Genomic DNA, 20,399 nt, shown 5'->3' on the forward strand with positions numbered 1-20,399 from the left:
AATTCCCTTGCTCTGTTTCTGGAGGAAAATTATTCTCCTGTCGTCGTATCTTAGAAAAAAAACTAGAAACAGGTGAATCAGGCAGACAGTGTCACACAAACACCCGTTTACAGAAAAACAAACATTTTTTTCATAAATTCCCTGGCTGTATCTCCTTGTTATAAATGTTTTGGTTAGGCTCTGTTAACTTTCGTTTTCTCATCAGAACTCCTGCGGGGAGTCAACCTAAAATACGTTTTGTGCTCTGAAAAAATCTTGCCAAAATCTGTGACCACACCAACTAACTAAGATTCTTATATATCAAACCCTAACCCAAACAAACAGTAAATGTCTGATTTTCACCAATTTAAACAAAGATTTCCTTCCTCGATGTCCATTTCTGGAGAATGTGACTGAAGCAGCTTCAGAGTGAATCTCGGGAGACACCGGTCATTTAAAAGTCAATGTCCGAGCAGCACAGAGAGTTTCTGTGAGCCGCCCCACAATAGAGCTCTTAAACCGGATCCACCGAAGGGAGTCAGACACTTACACCTGCGACGGTATAAAAGCTCAAACAGCCACGAGCGATCGTTGTAGAGTTACAGCGCAGGAAACCTCATGGAGGAGAAATGATGATCGTCTGACATCAGATCACCGGACGCTGTTTGTTTCCTGCAGGTGAGTCTTCAACGTTACCGTCCCCTCTCCTGAGGACTCCTTGTTTTTCTCTCTGCTCCAGTCTGACTCTAAAACCTGTTTCTGCAGAGTCTCAGAATGGCCTCTGTTGGTGTGTTATTCATCTTTCTGCCTGTTGCATGGACATGCCTGCCTCAGAAAGCTGGTGAGAAAGCTTCGTTCTGCTGGTCTGTTAGAGATTTGACAGTGGGTCTGGATTTGGAGAGAGAAAAGACTCTGACTAGAAAAATGGGAGTGGGGGGAGAAACAGACCAAAGATCAGGATAAAGAAAAACCTGAAGACCTGATGAAATGTTGAGCGTGATTCGTTATGATTCTTCATAAAATGTAACAGCAGAAATGGTGAATGATGCATCTTCTTGTGTATTATTTGACAGACTACGTCATGGTGTCGTGTTTCCCAAACGCCATCATCGCAAACGTCCCGGAGTGTCCGTATGGCTGGGAGATCGACCAGCTGTCTCTGGGCGGAGTTTGTTACTCAGGGATGCACAGCCCCGGTTATTACCGCTTCATCATCTCAGACCTGACGCCCAAAAACCACTCGTACTGTGGCACCCAGTCTGAGGTGAGACGTCCCTGCACCCCCTGTGACAAAAACACATTTTTACATCGAGGTGCAAAAATGTTTCAGGGGTTTAAAGTTTGGATGTCTCTGCTCTCCACAGTTCATGCCGGGTAAAGACCCCAAATACATTTTCTCCAACTCCATCGTGTCGAACGATACGTCTCTGACGGTCAGAAACCAGCCGGTGAACTACACCTTCAGCTGCGTGTACCGAGCAGCCTACCTGGTGAATAACGCCGTCTTCAGCCAAAGGTAAGCATCCATCCTGGACCCGAGGCGTCCGCAGTCACCGAGTGGAAGATCTGTGCATTCTGACCCAAAGACTTGCAGCCTTTTTACTAAACCCTCTGCTTTTTCCAGAGTGGCGACAGTTTATGTCAACAACGGGAGTTTAGGCACGTTTAGGTCACAGTTGTCTATGAGTGTGTTTACGGTGAGTGGACGGCTGCGCTCCCAGTTTCTCCTGAGGCAACACTTTTCAACACCTCTATGCAATAATCCAACTTTTAAAGGAGACAATTTTTAAAACAGCTGAGATTAGATGCAGATTAAAGTGTTTCAGACATAGTCAAGTGAAGATATCTGAACTCTGCAACATTTATTTTGCAGAACTCAAAGTTCCTGTATGCCAGAGATGCTCCATACGTCATCGACACGTCTGAGATCGGCTCTGAGGTCTTCATGGGCATCGAAGCCAAAGGGCTCAGTAACAGGTAAATCAGCACATTTCAGCGCCATCTAGCTGTTTAAAGTTAACTCTTACATGTAAGTGCTCTGCCTTGTTTTTTTGCCTCTCAGGTTCAAAGTTGTCATTAATAACTGCTGGGCCACTCCCACTCCTTACTCCACGGACAAGAAGAGGTGGAGCCTGATCCTCAACAGGTAAACTGATCAGTTTTGATCAGCGTTGACTCTGTGTAGCTGGGAAAGGGACAGAGAAGCTGAGAGTGTGGAGGATGATGAGGTTGGATTGGCATGCAGTAGAGAGCCAAGGATTGGAGTCCAGAGCTCTGACTGCTCCAGGTTTTATCTTCTTGCAGCTGCCCTTCAGACGTCACCGTGACCATATTTGAAAATGCCAAAGACAGCCGCTCCATGTTCAAGTTCAACTCTTTCCGCTTCCAACGGCTGGAGAAGGTTTCCACCGTCTGGCTCCACTGTGAGGTGACAGTTTGTGACGGAGAGAGACTCAACTGTCTGCCCGTGAGCCCAGCACTTTCCTCTGTTTTCATTTTTTCTGCCTTTACAATCAAACACGAACCCTGAGGTTTGTCCTCCGTGGTTCAGACAAACTCAAGCCATGTTCATGTCGTGTCCGTTCTCCAGAGTCCGTGTTCTGTGAGGAGAACATCGACAGAGGCAGAACCAAGCGGGGGGGTCCTTTCGGCTGAATTTCAACTTAAAGGCACAGTACACCCTCCAAAAAACTTCTTCTATTTCTGGGACTGTTAACACAAAAATGTTTCACCTCAATACACAAAAAATGCAGTAAAAACAAAAAAACTGCACTTACAGGGAAATGCTGAACAACTATCAAAGTCATAATAGTCATAGTCATAGTTCTGACTTTTTTGAAAAAAATAAAAATAAAACTCAAATTAGTTTCTTTGAAATTTTCTGAAACAAAATCAGACAATGAGTGATGAGTTAGAAGTATATGCTCAAATGTTATTCTTTAATACATTCTTCCCGATCAATGATAAAACAAAGTAAATGCATCCTTCAAATGAAATCACTTTGTTTCTTTGTCTCTTTGTGTGTTGAATCCTGAGCTCTCTCCTCGTGTCTCAACAGGTAACACATCCTTCAACAACGCACAGACAAAGGGTAAACTGCTCTGATGTGATTTATGACTTTTATTAAAGTTTGATGCCGATTTTCTCTTTTCTTTGGTGAATGAAAAATGTTTTTTTTATCCTTCTCAGACACGTCACTTTCTCTCCTGCTGGTGCTGCTGATGAACTTGTGGAGTGGTTTAATATTCACTTCATCATAAAAATCCTCCGAGCAGACGTCAGCCTGAGCTCAAGAAGCGTTACAGACAATCCTTCACTCACATGAAATAAACACTCGTCCTTTATTTCATCCAACATCTGTGTTAACATCTTCATCAGCTGTTTTCTGTTGACTGTGACAAAACCCTCGCTTCGTTAAAGAATTTTCCCCTAAAAACTGTTTCTGAAGCATGTTTCTTTGAGTGTTGTGTATCAATAATAAATAATAAAACATTGAGTTCAGATTTTTTTAAAAACAATAAAGTTGAATTAAAGAAATACCCCCCATCTCTCAAATAACTGCGTTGAGACAAATTATAACCTTAATATATTATTAAAATATACAGACATGTAATGTTTTCAGAAAAGGACTGTTAGATCTTTTTTTTTTTTTTTTTTCTTCAATGTGAAAGAAATCTGCAGATATCAAACCAGAATATCCTTCCTGTCTTTACTGGTAAATTCATATTTTCAGGTTTATAAACATCATCTTTATTATATTTTGCCACATTGTTTCCTTTCTTCTACTAAACTCTATAGTTCCAGGATGTCAGAGTACGCCCACTTCTGCTACAGCAGGTAACAACATGCCCACTTTCACCTGGTTGTGGTCGATAGGTGGAAACATGGGGCAGATCTGTACATTTGGTCTTGTGTTGTTTCCTTCTTCTTCTGCATTTTCGCTGCTGGACTTCTGGTTCGACGTGTGGATTGTGGAGCCTGAGCAGAACACTTGGGACGGTTTGGATCCCATTATGGTTTTTGCACGAAAGAGACAACTGCATGCAAACTTTTTTTCTTCAAATGTGCACAGTGGTCATCATGCTGTCCTTCATGTGCGCTTTGGTCACGGTTGTCTGCGTCTTTCTGTCTGCAGCACTGGTCGGTCCAAGTTGCTTTAGCAAAGATATCAGACACAGGTAAAAAATTTGATGCAGCCTCACCTTAAACTCATGATCTAACTCTGACTGTGAGAAATTCAGTTTCTGCTGGTTGTTTCTCTGAACTTTGGATGTGTTTACTGCACCTCTAGTTGTGGTTTGAGATTGTCACCAGCCAGAGAGCCAAGAGCCATGACAGGAGGATTAAATCCCTGTTTGTTGCACAGCCAGTACGTCTTGTGACTTCCTTTACCCTGTGATGGAAGCAAACGTGGACAGATCAAACAAACAAACAAACAAATAAACTAACAAACAAATAAGCAAACAAGAGGGAACTGTGCATTAAACTGAGTTTTCCAACAGCATGCTGACTCAGGTCACCTTCATTTCGATTTCTCCTCTCTCCTCCAGCTCAAATGATCCTTCCTGCACCAGGATGTCGGCCGTGCTTTGAGAGATGTGTATTTTCAGGGCTGTGTGGAAAACACGGAGAGGAGTACCAGGAATCTGCTCCACTACACTCTCCTTCATGTGCATACATGAAAAGCGAAGGGAGGCAGAGCAGCAGCAAAGCGAGCATCAGTGATATAGATAATATAACTCACGTAGGCTGTTACTCTCCATTCGAGACGCCGTGTTCACCGTGTCACCAAAGAGACAGTACCGAGGCATCGTGGTGCCCACTACGCCAGCAACCACTGGACCTTCAGCATGAAAAACGAAATGTTGGTAGATTTGAACTTTTTAAACTTTGAGAAATGGCTCTGCAGTGTGCAGTGTGTCACCTGAGTGTATCCCGATTCGAATAGCTAGACTCTCTGACGGCATATGCCGAATTCTGAAGACTTTGACGGCGGTCAGGAAATGCAGAGCCATCATGGAAATCTGTAGAGCGTGCTGATTACCGTTACTGATGGGCAAACCACTGGCTACCATGTACGCGTCACCGATTGTCTCCACCTGTGATGGAGATTCAGGATGCTTCATGAAGATGACGTTATTGATGTAGTCAGTGGATGTTTGTGCACTGTGCGTGGTTCACCTTGTAGACGTCATATATCTTGATGATGTCATCAAACAGACTGTAGAGGTCATTGAGGAAGGTGACCACCTCCATGGCAGAGCTGATAGAGCACATAGAGGTGAAGCCCACGATGTCGGAGAAAAATAAGGTCACCATGTCGTAGCTCTGCGGCTCCACTGATTTCCCCGACATCAGCTGATCTGCAATGTACCTGAGGCAAATGAGGCGACACCTGACTGATGAGAACAGGTGTGGTCAGCCCGTTCACCTGGTAGTGCTGCAGTCTTTGGTTTGAATGGGTTACCGCTGACTGCTGATTGAGAAAATGCGATAATCATTTGTCGCTGTAACATCTGGTACCTCGGTAACATGCTGGACAGAAGCTTGTCTGCACGGGCCTTCTCTGCCGTGAGCTGATTGGTCCTCTCCTCCACCACTTCCTCCAAGTGATTTGCATATTTCTCCAACTTATCCACCATATTATCCAGTATATTTGCATGACTACAGTGCAGAAAACCATAATAGTCTCGTGTAAAGGTTATGCTGTCAGGTGTGGTTGTAGGGTATCTCAGATTAAGGGGAGAGTTAATACAAAGTCCACAGAACATAATATAATCTTAAATCATTGTTTGGATTTTGATTGAAGTTTCTTTTTGTCATTAGCTCTTTGGGGTTTGCTATCAGTCACATGTAACCCAGAACCTGAGCTTCTGGCAGATAAAAAGCAGAAGAAGCTCTTAAGGCTGAACAGCTCTGGAGGTGCCCTGGCAGAGAGTGTGTGACTACACGCTGCCTGGTTCTTCTTTATATTCTCTTACAATTATAAATGACTGGGGGGTGGAAATGAAAATATCTGAGGCCTGACCTGTCAGGGCTGATGTCTCTCAGCTGTCTCCGTATAGACCCAAAGGGTGGTCTGTGATCGGGGTTTTCGTTCCAGCAGGCTCTCAGTAGGGCGTTAATGTTCTCCTCACACACATTCTCCAACAACAGAGGTCGAAGAGGTTCACCTTGGAAAGGTGTTCGCAGCTGCATGATAATTTCTACAGAAAGAAGAATTTCAGAGAATTGATGATCCATTTTTTTATCAAACCAAGTTCATCCCACTGTTTCACTCAATTTCCAAGCTTTAAAACAATAAACAGTGAAATGCTCCATTTGCTCAGTCTCACCTTTGGGCTCCAGGTTGATGTCTTGATACGGGAAAACCTTGTTATACATAAGCTCCCACATGATGATAGCAAAGCTGTAGACGTCACCTTTGGGAGTCCCATTGATTGTGAATCCAGCTTGTCTCAGCAATTCAGGGGCTGTCCAGTACATTTCTAAAGCAGACAAACACAAACCAAGAAAGAGCTTGAAGAACATCCACTCAGCTTTGTTGTTCGACTCACTAAAGGCTGGGTTATGCTTTCTGCAAGTGGCTTTTATACTTTTTAACACTCTGTGTGGCGTATCTTCCCTAACCAAAGGGGGCAGTCTAAGTCAAATGAAACCAGAAGTCAAAGACTTTTTTTTCTACAGTTTACTACAATTTTTTCACCGATTCCTCTCTGCTCTGCTGAGTGCTGCTGTAAAGTGAATCCAGGAATTGTTCATCACACAGTTACCACAGTGGTCTTTGTGTGATAGAAATGATGGAATTGTTGTGCTGCACTAGGAGCTAATTATCAACACATCTGTGCCTAGAAGTCAGAAATTTTTCAGATGCCACTAAAAAGTAATAAAAGTCAAAAAATTGAACTGACCGTCATAGTTGGGGTTAGCCGCTGACATGGTCTTGTTTTTGTCTCTTTGTTTGAACTCCCAAAGCCCAAAGCCTGAGAGTTTAATCTGGAGTCGACTGTCCACCAAACATGTGCTTGGCTTTAGGTTGCCATGAAACTTCAGGTTACTCTTATGAATAAACTCCATTCCCTGGCACAAGGATGAACAGGCACAACAACCATGAATCAGCCATCGCTTTCCCATTACTCCATTACTGATGCTGGAAAATGGGTGTACTCACATTGACAATGTCATAGGCAAAGGAGAGCTTAAACATCTCGTCTAGTTCAACATCTGAAGCTTTCAGTAGATCCTGCAGAAAAAAATCCAACAGACAAGACTTCAAGACATGTCAAATTTGATTGAGTAGTAAAAACTAGTTAATCCTGCTTTGTTTTGGTAAACAGGTACCATAATGTCAGTACTCGAACCTTTAGGCTGCCCTTCCTGCAGTACTGGGTGACTATACAGACATGTGGTGGTTCAACACAAACACCAAAGAACTGGACCAAGTTTTCATGTTTCATCTCTTTCATCTGTCACAAAAAGATAGAGACGGTCAGACACACAATCATACGACACGTTTTTAACTGGGATTGTAGATAAATCTAAAAAGAACAAAGTCAAGAAGAACTTTACCAGATCAAACTCTCTGATGATTGAAGGTCGCTGGACATTAATACATATAGAGTTCTTTACGTACTTGATGGACACCTGATTTCCCTGAGAGGAATCAAAAAGTGTATTTTAAAGAAACACATGGCATTACATCTACAAGGCTCCCAAGGGCCTGCAAGACTCCCTGACCCCAGCTCTGTTAGGGTCCCACAGTACAAACTTGTACCTGGTAGAGTCCAATGGTAGAGTAGACCAGTTCCTTCCCCGCCTTGTCCATCAGACCATAGCTGTTGTTGGAGAAAGTGGACTGGGAGCTGTTGCTTTGACTGGCTGTGGTGGCCATAGATAAACCCTGAACTCCCTGCAGGAGACAAACCCATGTAAACATGTACGTAGCTTATATTCAGACGTACAATGTTTGAAGGTCAGATGTTCGTACTGTGCGCTCCCTGATGATGGTGATGTCACTGTAGTTGATCATCCACCAGTAAGAGTCGTCCAGTCGGGTTTGAAGTCGTAACTTCTGCAGAACGAGGACGCCAATGCACAGAACTGACAGCACGCCAATGATGGGGAATGTTACAAGAAGAGCCAGCAGGGCGATATCTGCAACCAATGAAGAGCATGGTATAACATTATCACAAGTCATGAGATATCAGACTTCTTCTGTCTTTGTTTAAGCCGTCACGTTACCATTAGTCAGCCATTCACAGAGTTCGTTGTTGAATCCACATTCTGGTTTGTCCAACGGTGGCCTCCCCTTCGGCCAGACCACAGAGGAAAACAAAGCCGTTGGTCTGAAATGACATTTATTTGTCCAGCATTAGAAAGGATCATGAAAAACAAAAGGTATTCTGATTGGCTTGTAAAGTTTCTTACCGAATTGCTTTACTGTGACTGTCAAAGTGAAGGATTGGAACGAACTTGGTGACATCTCCCAAGTGCTGCAGGTCATAAATGGAGTAGTCCAAATTCCTCTCCCCCTCCTCATCGAAATGGACCAGTCCAGAAGCCCCTGCAATGAAAAGACCTTAATGTGACAAACTGGGCATGGGAATGTTTTCTTAGCCTGGCTCTTTACGTTTATTTTTCCCCGTTCTTGTTGTGTCTCTTTTTTTTCTTAAAATTGCCACCAACCATAAAATCGAATTCCATTTTTGTTCTTTAATCTCTGCAGCAGCTGCTGTCCATCGTGAGGATCTTTGGCATCCTTAAGGACTTCCTTCAGCCCCATCGCGTACAGAAGCACGGCATCATGCAGGTAGGCTGAGTAAGGGCTGACCTGAAATAAAACCACTCTTTAAAGCGGTCCAAAGCTCCCCAACACCTCAATGACACCATCTTCTGTGCAGTTTAAGAGGCACCTTACCTCTCTGTCTGACGTCAGGTTGCTCAGGAACGGGTGCTCTTTCAGTCTCTCATACACTCGCTCGTAGAAGTCGTAATACTCATACCCTTCATAGGATTTCTGCCCGATAATGAAGACCATGTCAAAAGCTCTCAGTGCAGCTTGGTTGATCCGGTTGTTCAGGGAATATTTCCACAAGTTATCCTGCTTAGGGAAAAATCACATAAAGGAGACTCAGTAAGGACTTAAGATGGATCATAGATGGGAGATGGTCCTGTGTCTGATTACGTGTGGTTTAAGTCTCTAGAACGACGACTTAAATGCTGCATGTACCATTTTTATAATCCACAACAACAGGGTGTAAGTTCATGCTTTATCTTGTCATTTCCTTGTGTGTACATCTCAGACATCCCTTTTATGAAACAAGACAGCTGGTAAGGACATTTTCATTGGGCTAATGTTAATCTAATTAGCTTTAATTAGCTAATTATAAACCCAGCTTTAAGATGGGACTGCTAACTCACCCGTTTGACTGCTTGGTGTGTGAGAGGTCTTTGGAGGGAAAAATGGGAGGGAGTCTTTTCATTGTTCAGCTTCAGAAGAGCCCAGCAGGTCGGGACAACTCTGACAGCGTGAATGTGTTTGTAAGTTTTCTGCCACTAACCTCAAAATGTTGCACCAAGAAGAAAACATAGTCGCCGTTCATCAGCCCCTGTCGCTCTGCCTCCAGCAGCAGGGTTGTGGCGTCCTCCCTGTTCGTGAGCACCACGATGACTGAAGCATGACAGGAGACATTTAGCACAAAGGAGCTCGTTGAAAGATGGTTTTAATAAACTACATAGTGCTCTGCTTTCCTTACCTCTGGCAACTGTAGAGATGTACTTGATATTCTGATAAATAAGCTCAGGGTTGCTAGCATCAAACTTGACAGTGGCTGCTAGATTGAACCTTTCTCTCAGCGGATCCTCAATCGTTTTCCACAAAGCGTCAATTTTGTCCCAAGTGTTTGAGTCCAAACCTCCCCCGATCATCGCGATGGTTCTCCAGCCAAAGAACTCCAAGGTCTTGATCAGGACTTCAGAGCTTCTTTTCAGAGGAGGGACCACTTTGATGTAGGAGTCGTAGATTTCACTATTGTCCATTTTGGAGGATTGACCCACAAAGCCGAACATTGGGATGTTCCAGGTGGACGCAATGAGACCGGTAACCTGAAAGGCAGGTTTCAGTTAATTCTTCCAACAGAAAAAAATGTTAAGCCAGCTTTATTCAATCCATTATCAAGACATTTTGCGTCAGTGTGGCCACAGTGCGGACAAAGTGGGCCAGTGGTCAATCAGTAAACCCAAATCTTGCCAAAATTTGGAGAGAAGCAGAAAAAGATTACAGAAATCAAAGTCAGGGTGAACGTCGGTCTGCTGTAACTGTTTATATGTTTTACATATAAAAGTGGACTAAAGACAGTGCCCTGTGGAACCTGTAATCAGTGAAAAACAAGCAAAAAGAGATGGTCCTACTTCCACTTCCACTTCCTACCTCTGCCTCCTCAGGACAAGCCGGGCCAATTAGTGCCGAGACGTTTTCTCTCCACACCTGGTGAATGAACCCTCCGAGGGAAGCTTTGGGATTACAGTCGGTGTCAATGTACACAAAGTCCAGACTGTAGTTCCCCAGGAAGGAGGGATTGGTGTTCACCTTCTCTATGGCTATCTGAATGGCTGAGCCCAGGCGCCGGGCGCTGAAAGGAAAGGACATATTCCAGGGAGCCTGGAAACCAATGACCAGCCTGTGATGCTGAGACCCGTTGGTGCTGTCAGAGGAGATGGCAGCAGCTGTGGATATGAGAAGAAGCATCAGTGTGGGCCTCATGCTGGGAGAAAATGCTGCCGTCCTCCTGTCAGTCACTTCATGTTACAGGGGCTTAAATACCTGACATCTCTGATGTGTCTGACGTTCAGTCAGGGTGGAGGAAATGTAAACACGAGGAGAGAAGTGGGAGGTACAAAGGAGCACTGATTTGATCTTGTATACTTGCCATTATTTCAGGCTGCCCTTCATCAGGCTGCACTGTTCTGAGCTTCATTGAAAAATGCTCATTGCTCTCTGAAAAGACACTTCAATTTATATGAATGACAATGAGCGCAACTTGTATGCCTTATAATAAACTTATTGTATAATGCCATTTGGTTTTATCCCTTTTATTACTGTGGAAGATCATTTGTCACATTGTTGTAAAATTAATTTCATCCAAGTCCTGAATCAGAGACTGTTCATTAAGAATTTTTCTCAAAATGAAGAAAATGTTCAACAAAAATGTTTGTAGACACTTAAAACTGCCAAAAATGTCCCTTTGGGAAAATATGACTACAACCCCAGTACCATGAAAGTTAAGACCGGGTGTAAAGCGGTCCCCAATAAAATCTGATCCAGGAGCACCAGAGACTCCTGTGGACCTGAAGTGGAGCACTGTCCTGTGATCTGATGATTCAAATCTGACAGTCTCTTTGGAAATTATTGAAGTAAACAATCATTTTTCCCTGATCAGGCAAGTAGCTGCAATCAATCTAATTAAAATGATGTATGTTAGTGTCTTATCTGATATCATGTGGAGAGATTTGGGTGAGTTAAGTCCCTGATTAGCTTTTATCAATCCCTGATCTGTTAATTCCAAAGGTTATTCATCCAGTGTGCTGAGTGATCGCTTCACGTTCATAAACTCAGGCTCAAAGTTCATTTCTAACTGCTTACAAACAGATAGAGGCAGTGGAAAACTGTAGTTTCATTTACAGAATGTGAACTAATTTAATTAAGAAAACACAAACAGAGAGAGGAATGAAGAGTGTAAACTGCGGTGAGACCCTCCTGAGAGTTGAATCTGCTGCTGCAGGCCGAGCCACGCTGGCTGCAGAGAAGCTGTCACACCTGTGTGCACTTTCAGGTGCTAATGACCACAGGTGGGCAGGTTGTTCATCAGAGCTGTGGCTTGCTTCAGCTGCTTTTTGTCCCTGGGGGGGACCCATGCTCAGCCTGGCCCCAAACTGCCCCTGCTAATCCCACCAGGTAACGTTTCAAAGCTTCTCTTAATGAACCCTCACCTGCACTTCACTGTCCAGAGTCAAACCACCAACACTGGATTCAAGAGCTGCATGTTTGTGGTGGAAAAACTCTGATAAATGCTCCTCTGCATAACTGCGTGTCCAGTTAGAAGCATGTTGTTGTCTTTTTTTATTTGAGAGCTCAATCATGATTTGTAGCTTGGTGTGTTGTGGCTGGTAGCACATGGTGCTAACGTTAACAGGCTGCTCGGCCTCCTCATACTTTCCCTTTCAACATATTTACATGTATTAAAAAGCATCATATTGTGTTAATCAGGAGAGGCTGGTGTCAGAAAACAGTGACTTTGTTTCTCACTTTAAGCAAAAGTGTAAACATTGGTGCAGCAGTTTGGACTCATGTTTGGAAAGAAGTGATGGAAATCTGAGGCTGAAGAGCTGGATACTTCAGGTCGTCACCATTCAAGGCATCATCTGACATTAATGTTAAAAAACTCTTAGAAAGGGAATTTGATGCTTTGCTTCAGTGTGATGGGTTTCTGCCGTACACTGTGAGGACTTTGATCTCAGGAGATAAAGCGTCGACCTTTCATCAGCTGCAGCATCTCGGCCTTCCTCTGACATCTTATCAGTAACGTTTATCTATCTGGAGTAAATTCAGACTCTTTTATTGGCTGTTGAAATCTGTGTGGGTAGATTGATTTTGTTTGATTTCACATCTTTAACCTGTTCAACAAATGAAATGATGCATGAAAAGCATGCTGGTATATCTCAGATGAGGTCTCCTGTAATACCTTGAAGACTTTTGACACATTTGAGTCAGCTACCAGATTTAAATTATTGTCTTTGTTTGCTTTAATGACACTAATTTCAGATTAAATGTCTGTGTAACACAGAAAGCTGCAGAAAGAGCATAATTATATAAAATGACAAAACTTGTGACAAACCCCTGACAGGGTCTGATTCTTCAGTCCCATCTTGACAGTTAAATATTTTTTTAAGGGATTAAAAGCAGTGAAGTGTTTCATTCTAGTGAAATCCTTGATTATATCTCATAACGAACAAATCATAAAAGGTTTCATATCTGAGCTCACGTCCTCTTTATCAGGGGAAGTGCCGCTGTCCAAGGTGCAAAGGTTTTCTTCATCTCAGTCGGCTGACTTTTACGAGCACGTCCTCTCTTCCCTGTGTTGGCCCGCAGAGCAGAGGAAGAGGACCTGCTGTGAACACACACTCTCCTCACACACTCCTGTCCAGCTGAGAGCAGAGTGGAACACCTGAGGGGACCGACAGCAGGTAGGGGGGACACGGTGGCACTTCAGATACAGCATCTGTCACTTCATCTGTGGTTAGTTATAACTTTATTATTCGTGCAGCAGTCAGAGTCAGTGAGGGTTAAGTAGCACATCAGGCTGATATCTGTGTGTTTGTTGTTGTTCTGAGTCTTCACGGCTTGGACTCCGTGTTAAGTAAGACGACGCAACTCTTGCACAACACAATCTGACTTTGACCCCAGGTCAGAATGAGAAAAACATCTAGAGTGGAGTGAAGAGCTCAGAGTTTCCTGTAAAACACCATCTTTTCACGTTTTGTCCTCTTGGTTTATGTTTGTGTTCAGCCCACACTTTGTCTCTGTCCCAGCAGACCTTTCATCATGGACTTCCTGATCCAGCTGCTTTTCTCTCCTCTCCCGACCTCGGCCATCATCTCTCTGTTCGCTGTCTTTGCTGCCACTCTGTTTTACCTGAACACTCGACCCAGCCCTGTCAGGAACCCTGTCGACCTGAAGCGTCAGACTCTGGGAATCAAGGTGAAGGATGCAAAGAATTCAGTTCATCAAAACCAATCAGAGAAATTGACTCTTTGACCAGTTCTCTACATTAACACTGAGGCTCTGTTTACTCAGGATGGAGCACGAAAGACGGCGCTGCTTGAGGACAACAACAACCTGGTGTCGTATTGCTACAATGATGCCAAGACCCTGTATGAGGTTTTCCAGAGGGGTCTGAAGGTTTCAGGTAATTTCACTGTATCCTTCTGATTAATGGGCCTCATGCTTCCTGTCAGCTGAGTTGTAGAGCTCAGGCATAAAGAATGAGAAGTTAAGTTTCTCAGAGCTCCCTTTCCTCAGTGTTCACCCAGTCTTTGTCCCGCAGGTAACGGCCCATGCTTAGGCTTCAGGAAGTCAGGAAGACCATACCAGTGGCTGAGATACAAACAGGTAAACCAACATTTGACACTTTGATCTGAGGAAAACAGACTGTTAGCTCCCGCTGACCTTTCCTCCACTTGCTCCTGTACAGGTGTCTGATAGAGCCGAGCACCTGGGGTCAGGGCTGATCCACAAAGGCCTGAAGCCCCACACAGACACTTTTATCGGGATCTTCGCTCAGAACCGACCAGAGGTAAGAGCGGATGTTTCCGGGGTAAGAGAGGTGAGGCGTTTTCTGTGAGCGTGCTGTAAATGTTGTTTCCTTTCAGTGGATTATCAGTGAACTGGCCTGTTACACCTACTCCATGGTAGCGGTCCCCCTGTACGACACCCTGGGTCCTGAGGCTCTGGTCTTCATTATAAACCAAGGTAATTGGAGCTGCTAATGATGGAGCGGAGTCCGAGAAGTCTGCGGTCCCTGCAGAGATCTGTGTGCAGTCTAATCCCTTCCTGCTTATTTGTCAGCTCACAGCTTAATGCAGGTTTAAGTTTATCTTAAATCTCTTCTGTAGGATTACCAGACATCACAAAGCAGGACTGGAACAAAGGGTTCGCTTTCACTAAAACTTCATGATGCTTTAAAACATGGTCATCAAATAAAACTTGATTTAGAAAAGACGCTCTTTGAGCACATTGGAGCATATTTTATGTAGGATGCAGTTAAAAGTGATTTACTAAGTGGTTAAAAAAAGATGAATAAAGATAAGATGTGGTTTGATTCATTAACAAGCACATGTTCCTCTAAATGTGCACCAGAAGTGATTTAATGTTAAAATGAAATTGTTCTAGGAAAAATAATTATATTTGCTTCCCCCTTCAGAATGAAAGAAGAATAAAACTCTGGGAACTGTAATGATCCGCTGCATGAAGCGCTGCATGAAGCGCTGCATGAAGCGCTGCATGAAGCGCTACATGAAGTGCTGCATTAATCACTGCATGATCCGCTGCATGAAGCGCTGCATGAAGTGCTGCAGAAGCCTCAGTGTCCCTCACAGTTGTCAATCATAGAATAGAGTGTTTTTTTTTATTAATCTGTGGAGGGGAATTCAGATATCCAAATAGAAGAGATCTAAATAGAAATTAAAAGAAAAGAAAACCTTTGTCTCCTTAAGGCCGGACTCCTGCAACACACCCCTCATCAGGACCCCTAGCAAGAGCCCACAAAAACTTCAGTACATGCAAAACAGCTCTGCTAGGATCCTGATGAGGGTGCAGAAGATGACCACATCACACCCATCCTTCACTCCCTCCACTGGCTCCTGGTCTCATTCAGGATTCAATCAAAAATCTGCCTCAAACTCATCACTGCATCCACAGAGAGCCCCCCGGGTCAAAAGAAGTTTTTACGCCACAAACCTCATCATGCCACCGCTCAGCTAAGGCCAACCTCCTCCTGCCCCCCAGGACTAAGCTCTGTGGGAGATCGGGCCTTCCTCACCTGTGGAGTACCCTCCCTGACCACCTGAGGGCTCCACAAGCAACAGTCTCCTTCAAGAAAAGCTTGAAAACCTTTTTTTTTTTTCAAAAAAAAAAAAGCTTTTTTGAAAGCACTCAACTTTTTTTCAAATCTTTTTTTTTTTGCTCTTGTTTGACTCTACTGCGCTTTGATATTGTCTGATGAAAAATGCTTTACAAATAAAATGTATAATAATTATTATTATTATCAAAAAGAGAGCGCTGCTGCAACAGACAGCCCCTCACCCTGTGCCTAGAGATCATCCTCGTCAAAATATTAATAAATGAATCATAAATTAAGAGGAACATTAATCACCATGGAATAACATGAAACAAGTTTGAGAAGAGTTTGAGATGTATCACCTGAGCCATACCACAGCCAGCCACCAGGAGGAGCTCTAGACGGGATATCTGCCAGTGTTCAAAGAGAGAAACACAAGCTTTTCTGAGTTAATCCAACAAATAACATTAACACAAGAACATAAACGGGCTGTGACCTGAAGCAGGCATGAGCATGAAAAGATCAAATATACAAACATACATCCTCTGTGACGTCTTACGCCCTGGTGCTCACTCGTATTTTCCTCTTTTACAGCTGAAATCTCCACCGTTATCTGTGACAACCAGACCAAAGCAGAGACGCTGCTGCAGACCAGAGAGAAGGATCAGACTCCCGTTCTCCAAACCATCGTCATCATGGACTCCTTCAGCCCGGAGCTGGTGGAAAGGGGCACGCAGTGCGGGGTGGACATTGTGTCCTTGGAGGACGTAGAGGTATCTTTGAACAGACTGAAGCGTGACGGTTTGCTCTTTGGCTTCAGTGCTGTTTGACTCCTGTCCTTACAAGTTGCTCTAACATGTTTTCTTCTCCCTCCTTCAGGCTCTGGGGAAAGCTAATCTTCAGAACCCAGTGGTAAGTTTGTTTTTGGTGATTGATTGATCAGATCTTAAAAAGCTGCAGGCTGTACTAATGATGACATCATGTCCAAACAGCCTCCAAAGCCAGAAGACCTCAGCATTGTTTGCTTCACCAGCGGCACCACAGGTGATCCTGTGACGTTTGTGGATGAACGTTTGTGTTTCTGTAGGATGACATTTCTAACTGTAGAGCCTTTGAGCTGAAGTGCTTTTGGTTTCATCCTCAGGGAACCCAAAAGGAGCGATGCTGACTCATGAAAACGTGGTGTCAGATGCTGCAGGAGTCATCAAAGGCTTTGAGGTGTGTAGCTCTCTTTGAAAGCGTCCAGTCATCTCAAACCTGCTGCTAACTGAACTCTGTGTCCCACAGTCATCCATCATCCCCAGCACAGAGGACGTCAGCATCTCCTTCCTGCCTCTGGCTCACATGTTTGAGAGAGTGGTACAGGTGAGGTTTGATGTGAGAAAACTCTTGTTTTAGAGACTTTAAGTATTTCTTTTACCTCTGAGCCGTGTGTTTCTCGCAGACCGTGGTGTACAGCGTTGGAGCGAGGGTGGGATTCTTCCAGGGAGACATCAGACTTCTGCCAGACGACATGAAAACTCTTCAGCCCACCATTTTCCCAGTGGTTCCTCGACTTCTCAACCGCGTCTATGACAAAGTGAGACGCTGCTGTCAGACGAACCGGCCCACTCTCTCCTCCCGTTCTGCTTTACACATCAGCCCAACACGCCTCTCCTCTCATTTCTGTCACCAGGTTCAGAGCGGAGCCAAATCTCCTTTCAAGAAGTGGCTGCTGAACTTCGCTGTGGACAGAAAGTACGACGAGGTGAAGGATGGGATCATCCGGAAGAACAGTGTCTGGGACAAACTCATCTTCAACAAAGTTCAGGTGCTGTTCAGGTGAACGTAAACTGTCGAGGAGACATGAGCAGGGTGTAAATATCATCATCTTTGTGTTTGCAGGAGTCATTTGGAGGTCGGGTGAGGGTCATGGTGACGGGAGCTGCTCCCATCTCACCATCTGTTCTCAACTTCCTCAGGGCGGCTCTGGGATGCCAGGTAAAAGGAACATTTTTCATCTTTTTTGTGGTTTTTATGGCTTTTATGCTTGAAGAAGGTTGATATCTGATGCAGAACTGAAGAGCTGGCTCCTAATTCAGGAAAGCATTTTTCTCTGAGAGATGAATTAGCTCGTTTACACATTATAGTTTGAATGAAACACGTTTTCCAGGTCTTTAAAGTGTGTAAAATTGATACAAAAGGATACTTTTCCTCAGAAAAGACAGGTGGAGGCAGGTGCTTTTTATTTCTCACACTCACAAGGAGCCGAATGCACCATGTCTGATGTTTTCCACTCTCTCTTCGTCAGATCTTTGAGGCTTACGGTCAGACCGAGTGCACGGCCGGCTGCACCTTCACCATGCCGGGAGATGCTACCTCAGGTAAGTTTCTGCTTCTGCAGCTCATTCTATAAAAAATGCTCCTAATTTAGATAAACTTTTATCCCGGACCATGCTGAGGGAGCAGAAACATTTAACTTTCAGGGGCTAAGTAAGTTTGAGGAGTAGCAGGATGTGACTGTGGGATGATTTGAGCAGTCAGTAAAGAGCTTAAATGAGACATTTCATGTAGTAAAGCCTACGACGCTGCAAAAACTGAATGTCTTGTGTCTTATTTTAGTAGAAATTGCCTCAAAATAAGCCTCTTTCATGAATCCTCAGGACACGTGGGGGCTCCGCTGCCCTGTAATGTGGTGAAGCTGGTGGATGTTGAAGAAATGAATTATTTTGCTTCAAACGGAGAGGGAGAGGTATGAGGAATCTGAACAGCAGGGTTTAATCCTTAGATGGTCTAAATCTGAATATACTCAGGGGTTGTTTTGTCTCTTTTGTGTCTGGGTGATGTTCTCCAGGTTTGCATCAAAGGCAGAAACGTGTTTAAGGGTTACCTGAAGGACCCGGAAAAGACTGCAGAGGCTCTGGACGAGGATGGCTGGCTACACACAGGAGACATCGGAAAGTGGCTTCCCGTAAGGATGGGAGCAGAGATAAGAGGGAAAGAGACATCGCTAATATTTATTCTACCACAGATTAATGAGCAGAGAGATTAGTTCAGCGTGTTGGACCTGAAACATCTTTAGCCGCAGAAGAAAAAGAGTTTAAGGAAGAATCCCTGGAGTCAGAGCGGCAGTTTGATCATTTCTCAAAATCAGTGACTGAGAGTAAAACGTGGTTATTGGGTTAATACACTCTGCTTTAATGGAAAGTTTAAAAAGGGCCAGATCTGATCATTTTCCCTGTGTTGTGATAACTCTTTGAGCAGAGCGGCGTTCTTAAGATCATCGACCGTAAGAAGAACATCTTTAAGCTGGCTCAGGGCGAGTACATCGCTCCAGAGAAGATCGAGAACGTGTACGTACGCAGTGGACCTGTGGCCCAGGTGTTTGTGCACGGGGATAGTCTGCAGGTGAGACATGCAGCCCTGAAACCACACACACACACACACACACACACACAGTCCCATTCTCTTAACATTTCCTCCTCCTCCTCCTCCTCCTCCTCCTCCTCCTCCTCCTCCTCCTCCTCCTCCTTGCTGTAGTCCTGCTTGGTCGCTGTCGTGGTCCCTGACCCTGAAGTCCTGCCAGGTTTCGCTGAAAAACTAGGATGTCACGGTTCTGTGGAGGAACTCTGCAAAAACACGGTAATGTTTCCAACTACTCACCTCTCAGCTGGTGTCGGGAAAGTCTTCTCTCACCTGAAAAAAAAAAAAAACAGGCGGCAGGGGCAGGCTGTACATTTGGTGCAATGTTTTGTGGTCACATTGAGGCTGAGTGTAAGTTTGGAGAATATCGGCAGATGTGAGGATTTGAACGCTAAAATGAGCTGGCTGTTTCGCATGAGTGTAAAAAAATTCTGAACCTAAGTGTCATTTCTTTTCTCTTTTTGCAGCAACTGAAAAAAGCAATCCTGTCAGACATGACCAAACTGGGCAAAGAAGCAGGACTCAAATCCTTTGAGCAGGTAACAGCTCGACATCATGCCTCAGAATGATCAGAATAACCTGCATAAAAGTCTGATAATCAAATCCTATGGCTCAGCATCTCCTGCCCTCCAAACCATTTATTTTTTAAATTATTACCCAAGTCTGACTAACAGCTCAGAATGTTTTGAGATGAGCTCGAGTGACTCCACACTTCATTTAGGGTTATTTCCATTTGAGCTAAAACCTTCGGGCTCTACAGGCAGCTAAAGCTGTCTCACTGCTCCCTCCAGTGGTTAAAGCAGGTTTCTCCTCCAAGGATTTTTTAATGCAAAGTAACCCGGCATCCTGCAGGTGTTATGCATTTCTATAATAATCCACCCCAAACACTCCAGCATTTTTCTTGTCTGTCTGTCTGAATCCTCCTTTCTGTTCCAGGTGAAAGATTTGTACCTCCACCCAGAGCAGTTCACCATCGAGAACGGTCTGTTGACTCCAACCCTGAAAGCAAAGAGAGCTGAGCTCAAATCTCTGTTCCAGCCACAGATAGACAAACTGTACTCCAGCCTCCAATAAAGAAAGTCCAACCTGCTTGTGTCTGGGGGTGTATTTGTGATAAAGTCAGAGAGTCTGAGTTTGTGATGTAATTAACAAAGCTCTTCGGTTCAGTAAAGTGTCTGACACGAGTCTCCTGAGCTGCTGAGGTTCTTTTCGACTCATCTTTAAGACGAAACACTTAGAATGGTCTGCAGGTTTGTATGGACCAGTTCTGGCTGCAGACTGTGTTGTCATAGTGTAAAATCTAATTTTTGTACGTGGTTGATTGAAATGATATTCGATATTGTCTTTTTTTTCAGTGGGTGTTTAAAGCAGCTGTTTATAGAAACAAGTCTACAAACTACTTCT

At 44.1% G+C, this 20,399-nt stretch overlaps 3 protein-coding genes across 3 annotated transcripts; 2 read left to right on the plus strand and 1 right to left on the minus strand.

Annotated features, from left to right (window-relative positions):
- The first annotated feature begins 541 nt into the window (after positions 1 to 541).
- tectb (tectorin beta) lies at positions 542 to 3,403 on the plus strand. The gene is made up of 11 exons (XM_074662920.1): positions 542 to 657; positions 745 to 820; positions 1,053 to 1,243; positions 1,344 to 1,495; positions 1,604 to 1,676; positions 1,853 to 1,956; positions 2,042 to 2,125; positions 2,284 to 2,446; positions 2,570 to 2,648; positions 3,038 to 3,070; positions 3,169 to 3,403. Exons 2-11 carry the CDS (start codon positions 754 to 756, stop codon positions 3,237 to 3,239), a joined length of 1,017 nt encoding a protein of 338 aa, XP_074519021.1. The 5' UTR covers positions 542 to 657; positions 745 to 753; the 3' UTR covers positions 3,240 to 3,403.
- Positions 3,404 to 3,663: 260 nt separating this feature from the next.
- gucy2g (guanylate cyclase 2g) lies at positions 3,664 to 10,777 on the minus strand. Its single transcript, XM_074662921.1, has 22 exons — positions 10,409 to 10,777; positions 9,735 to 10,083; positions 9,540 to 9,649; positions 8,897 to 9,079; positions 8,665 to 8,809; positions 8,407 to 8,542; positions 8,221 to 8,324; positions 7,967 to 8,133; positions 7,754 to 7,888; positions 7,549 to 7,632; positions 7,341 to 7,445; positions 7,151 to 7,222; positions 6,891 to 7,059; positions 6,315 to 6,467; positions 6,008 to 6,185; positions 5,503 to 5,643; positions 5,161 to 5,353; positions 4,904 to 5,078; positions 4,724 to 4,822; positions 4,500 to 4,591; positions 4,265 to 4,372; positions 3,664 to 4,133 (listed from the first exon to the last, which is right to left on the minus strand). Exons 1-22 carry the CDS (start codon positions 10,739 to 10,741, stop codon positions 4,038 to 4,040), a joined length of 3,327 nt encoding a protein of 1,108 aa, XP_074519022.1. The 5' UTR covers positions 10,742 to 10,777; the 3' UTR covers positions 3,664 to 4,037.
- A 1,020-nt stretch (positions 10,778 to 11,797) lies between these two features.
- Positions 11,798 to 20,080, plus strand: acsl5 (acyl-CoA synthetase long chain family member 5). Its single transcript, XM_074662919.1, has 22 exons — positions 11,798 to 11,932; positions 13,034 to 13,221; positions 13,570 to 13,735; positions 13,832 to 13,943; positions 14,082 to 14,146; positions 14,229 to 14,330; positions 14,407 to 14,506; positions 16,188 to 16,366; positions 16,473 to 16,505; positions 16,586 to 16,637; positions 16,738 to 16,811; positions 16,881 to 16,958; positions 17,038 to 17,172; positions 17,269 to 17,403; positions 17,478 to 17,573; positions 17,884 to 17,956; positions 18,236 to 18,324; positions 18,427 to 18,543; positions 18,837 to 18,980; positions 19,113 to 19,214; positions 19,463 to 19,534; positions 19,932 to 20,080. The coding sequence occupies exons 3-22, from the start codon at positions 13,580 to 13,582 to the stop codon at positions 20,067 to 20,069; spliced, it is 2,052 nt and encodes a 683-aa protein (XP_074519020.1). The 5' UTR covers positions 11,798 to 11,932; positions 13,034 to 13,221; positions 13,570 to 13,579; the 3' UTR covers positions 20,070 to 20,080.
- Positions 20,081 to 20,399: the final 319 nt, after the last annotated feature.

This window comes from Halichoeres trimaculatus, unplaced genomic scaffold (assembly GCF_033239565.1).
Source record: "Halichoeres trimaculatus isolate MK-OKI-2021-1 unplaced genomic scaffold, fHalTri1.1 fHalTri1_scaffold_23, whole genome shotgun sequence".
Lineage (NCBI taxonomy): Eukaryota > Metazoa > Chordata > Actinopteri > Labriformes > Labridae > Halichoeres > Halichoeres trimaculatus.

What these genes read in the sequence shown, in the direction of transcription:
- gucy2g (XM_074662921.1), bottom strand. Translation starts at nt 10,741, where the DNA reads ATGAGGCCCACACTGATGCTTCTTCTCATATCCACAGCTGCTGCCATC. An exon ending in CTTGTCCTGAGGAGGCAGAG is followed by an intron (nt 10,084 to 10,408) that starts GTAGGAAGTGGA and finishes CCTGCCTTTCAG; the next exon opens with GTTACCGGTCTCATTGCGTC. An exon ending in CATCTCTACAGTTGCCAGAG is followed by an intron (nt 9,650 to 9,734) that starts GTAAGGAAAGCA and finishes GTCATGCTTCAG; the next exon opens with TCATCGTGGTGCTCACGAAC.
- acsl5 (XM_074662919.1), top strand. Translation starts at nt 13,580, where the DNA reads ATGGACTTCCTGATCCAGCTGCTTTTCTCTCCTCTCCCGACCTCGGCC. An exon ending in TCGCTCAGAACCGACCAGAG is followed by an intron (nt 14,331 to 14,406) that starts GTAAGAGCGGAT and finishes GTTTCCTTTCAG; the next exon opens with TGGATTATCAGTGAACTGGC. An exon ending in TGTCCTTGGAGGACGTAGAG is followed by an intron (nt 16,367 to 16,472) that starts GTATCTTTGAAC and finishes TCCCTCCTTCAG; the next exon opens with GCTCTGGGGAAAGCTAATCT.
- tectb (XM_074662920.1), top strand. Translation starts at nt 754, where the DNA reads ATGGCCTCTGTTGGTGTGTTATTCATCTTTCTGCCTGTTGCATGGACA. An exon ending in TGTCTATGAGTGTGTTTACG is followed by an intron (nt 1,677 to 1,852) that starts GTGAGTGGACGG and finishes TTTATTTTGCAG; the next exon opens with AACTCAAAGTTCCTGTATGC. An exon ending in CAACAACGCACAGACAAAGG is followed by an intron (nt 3,071 to 3,168) that starts GTAAACTGCTCT and finishes TATCCTTCTCAG; the next exon opens with ACACGTCACTTTCTCTCCTG.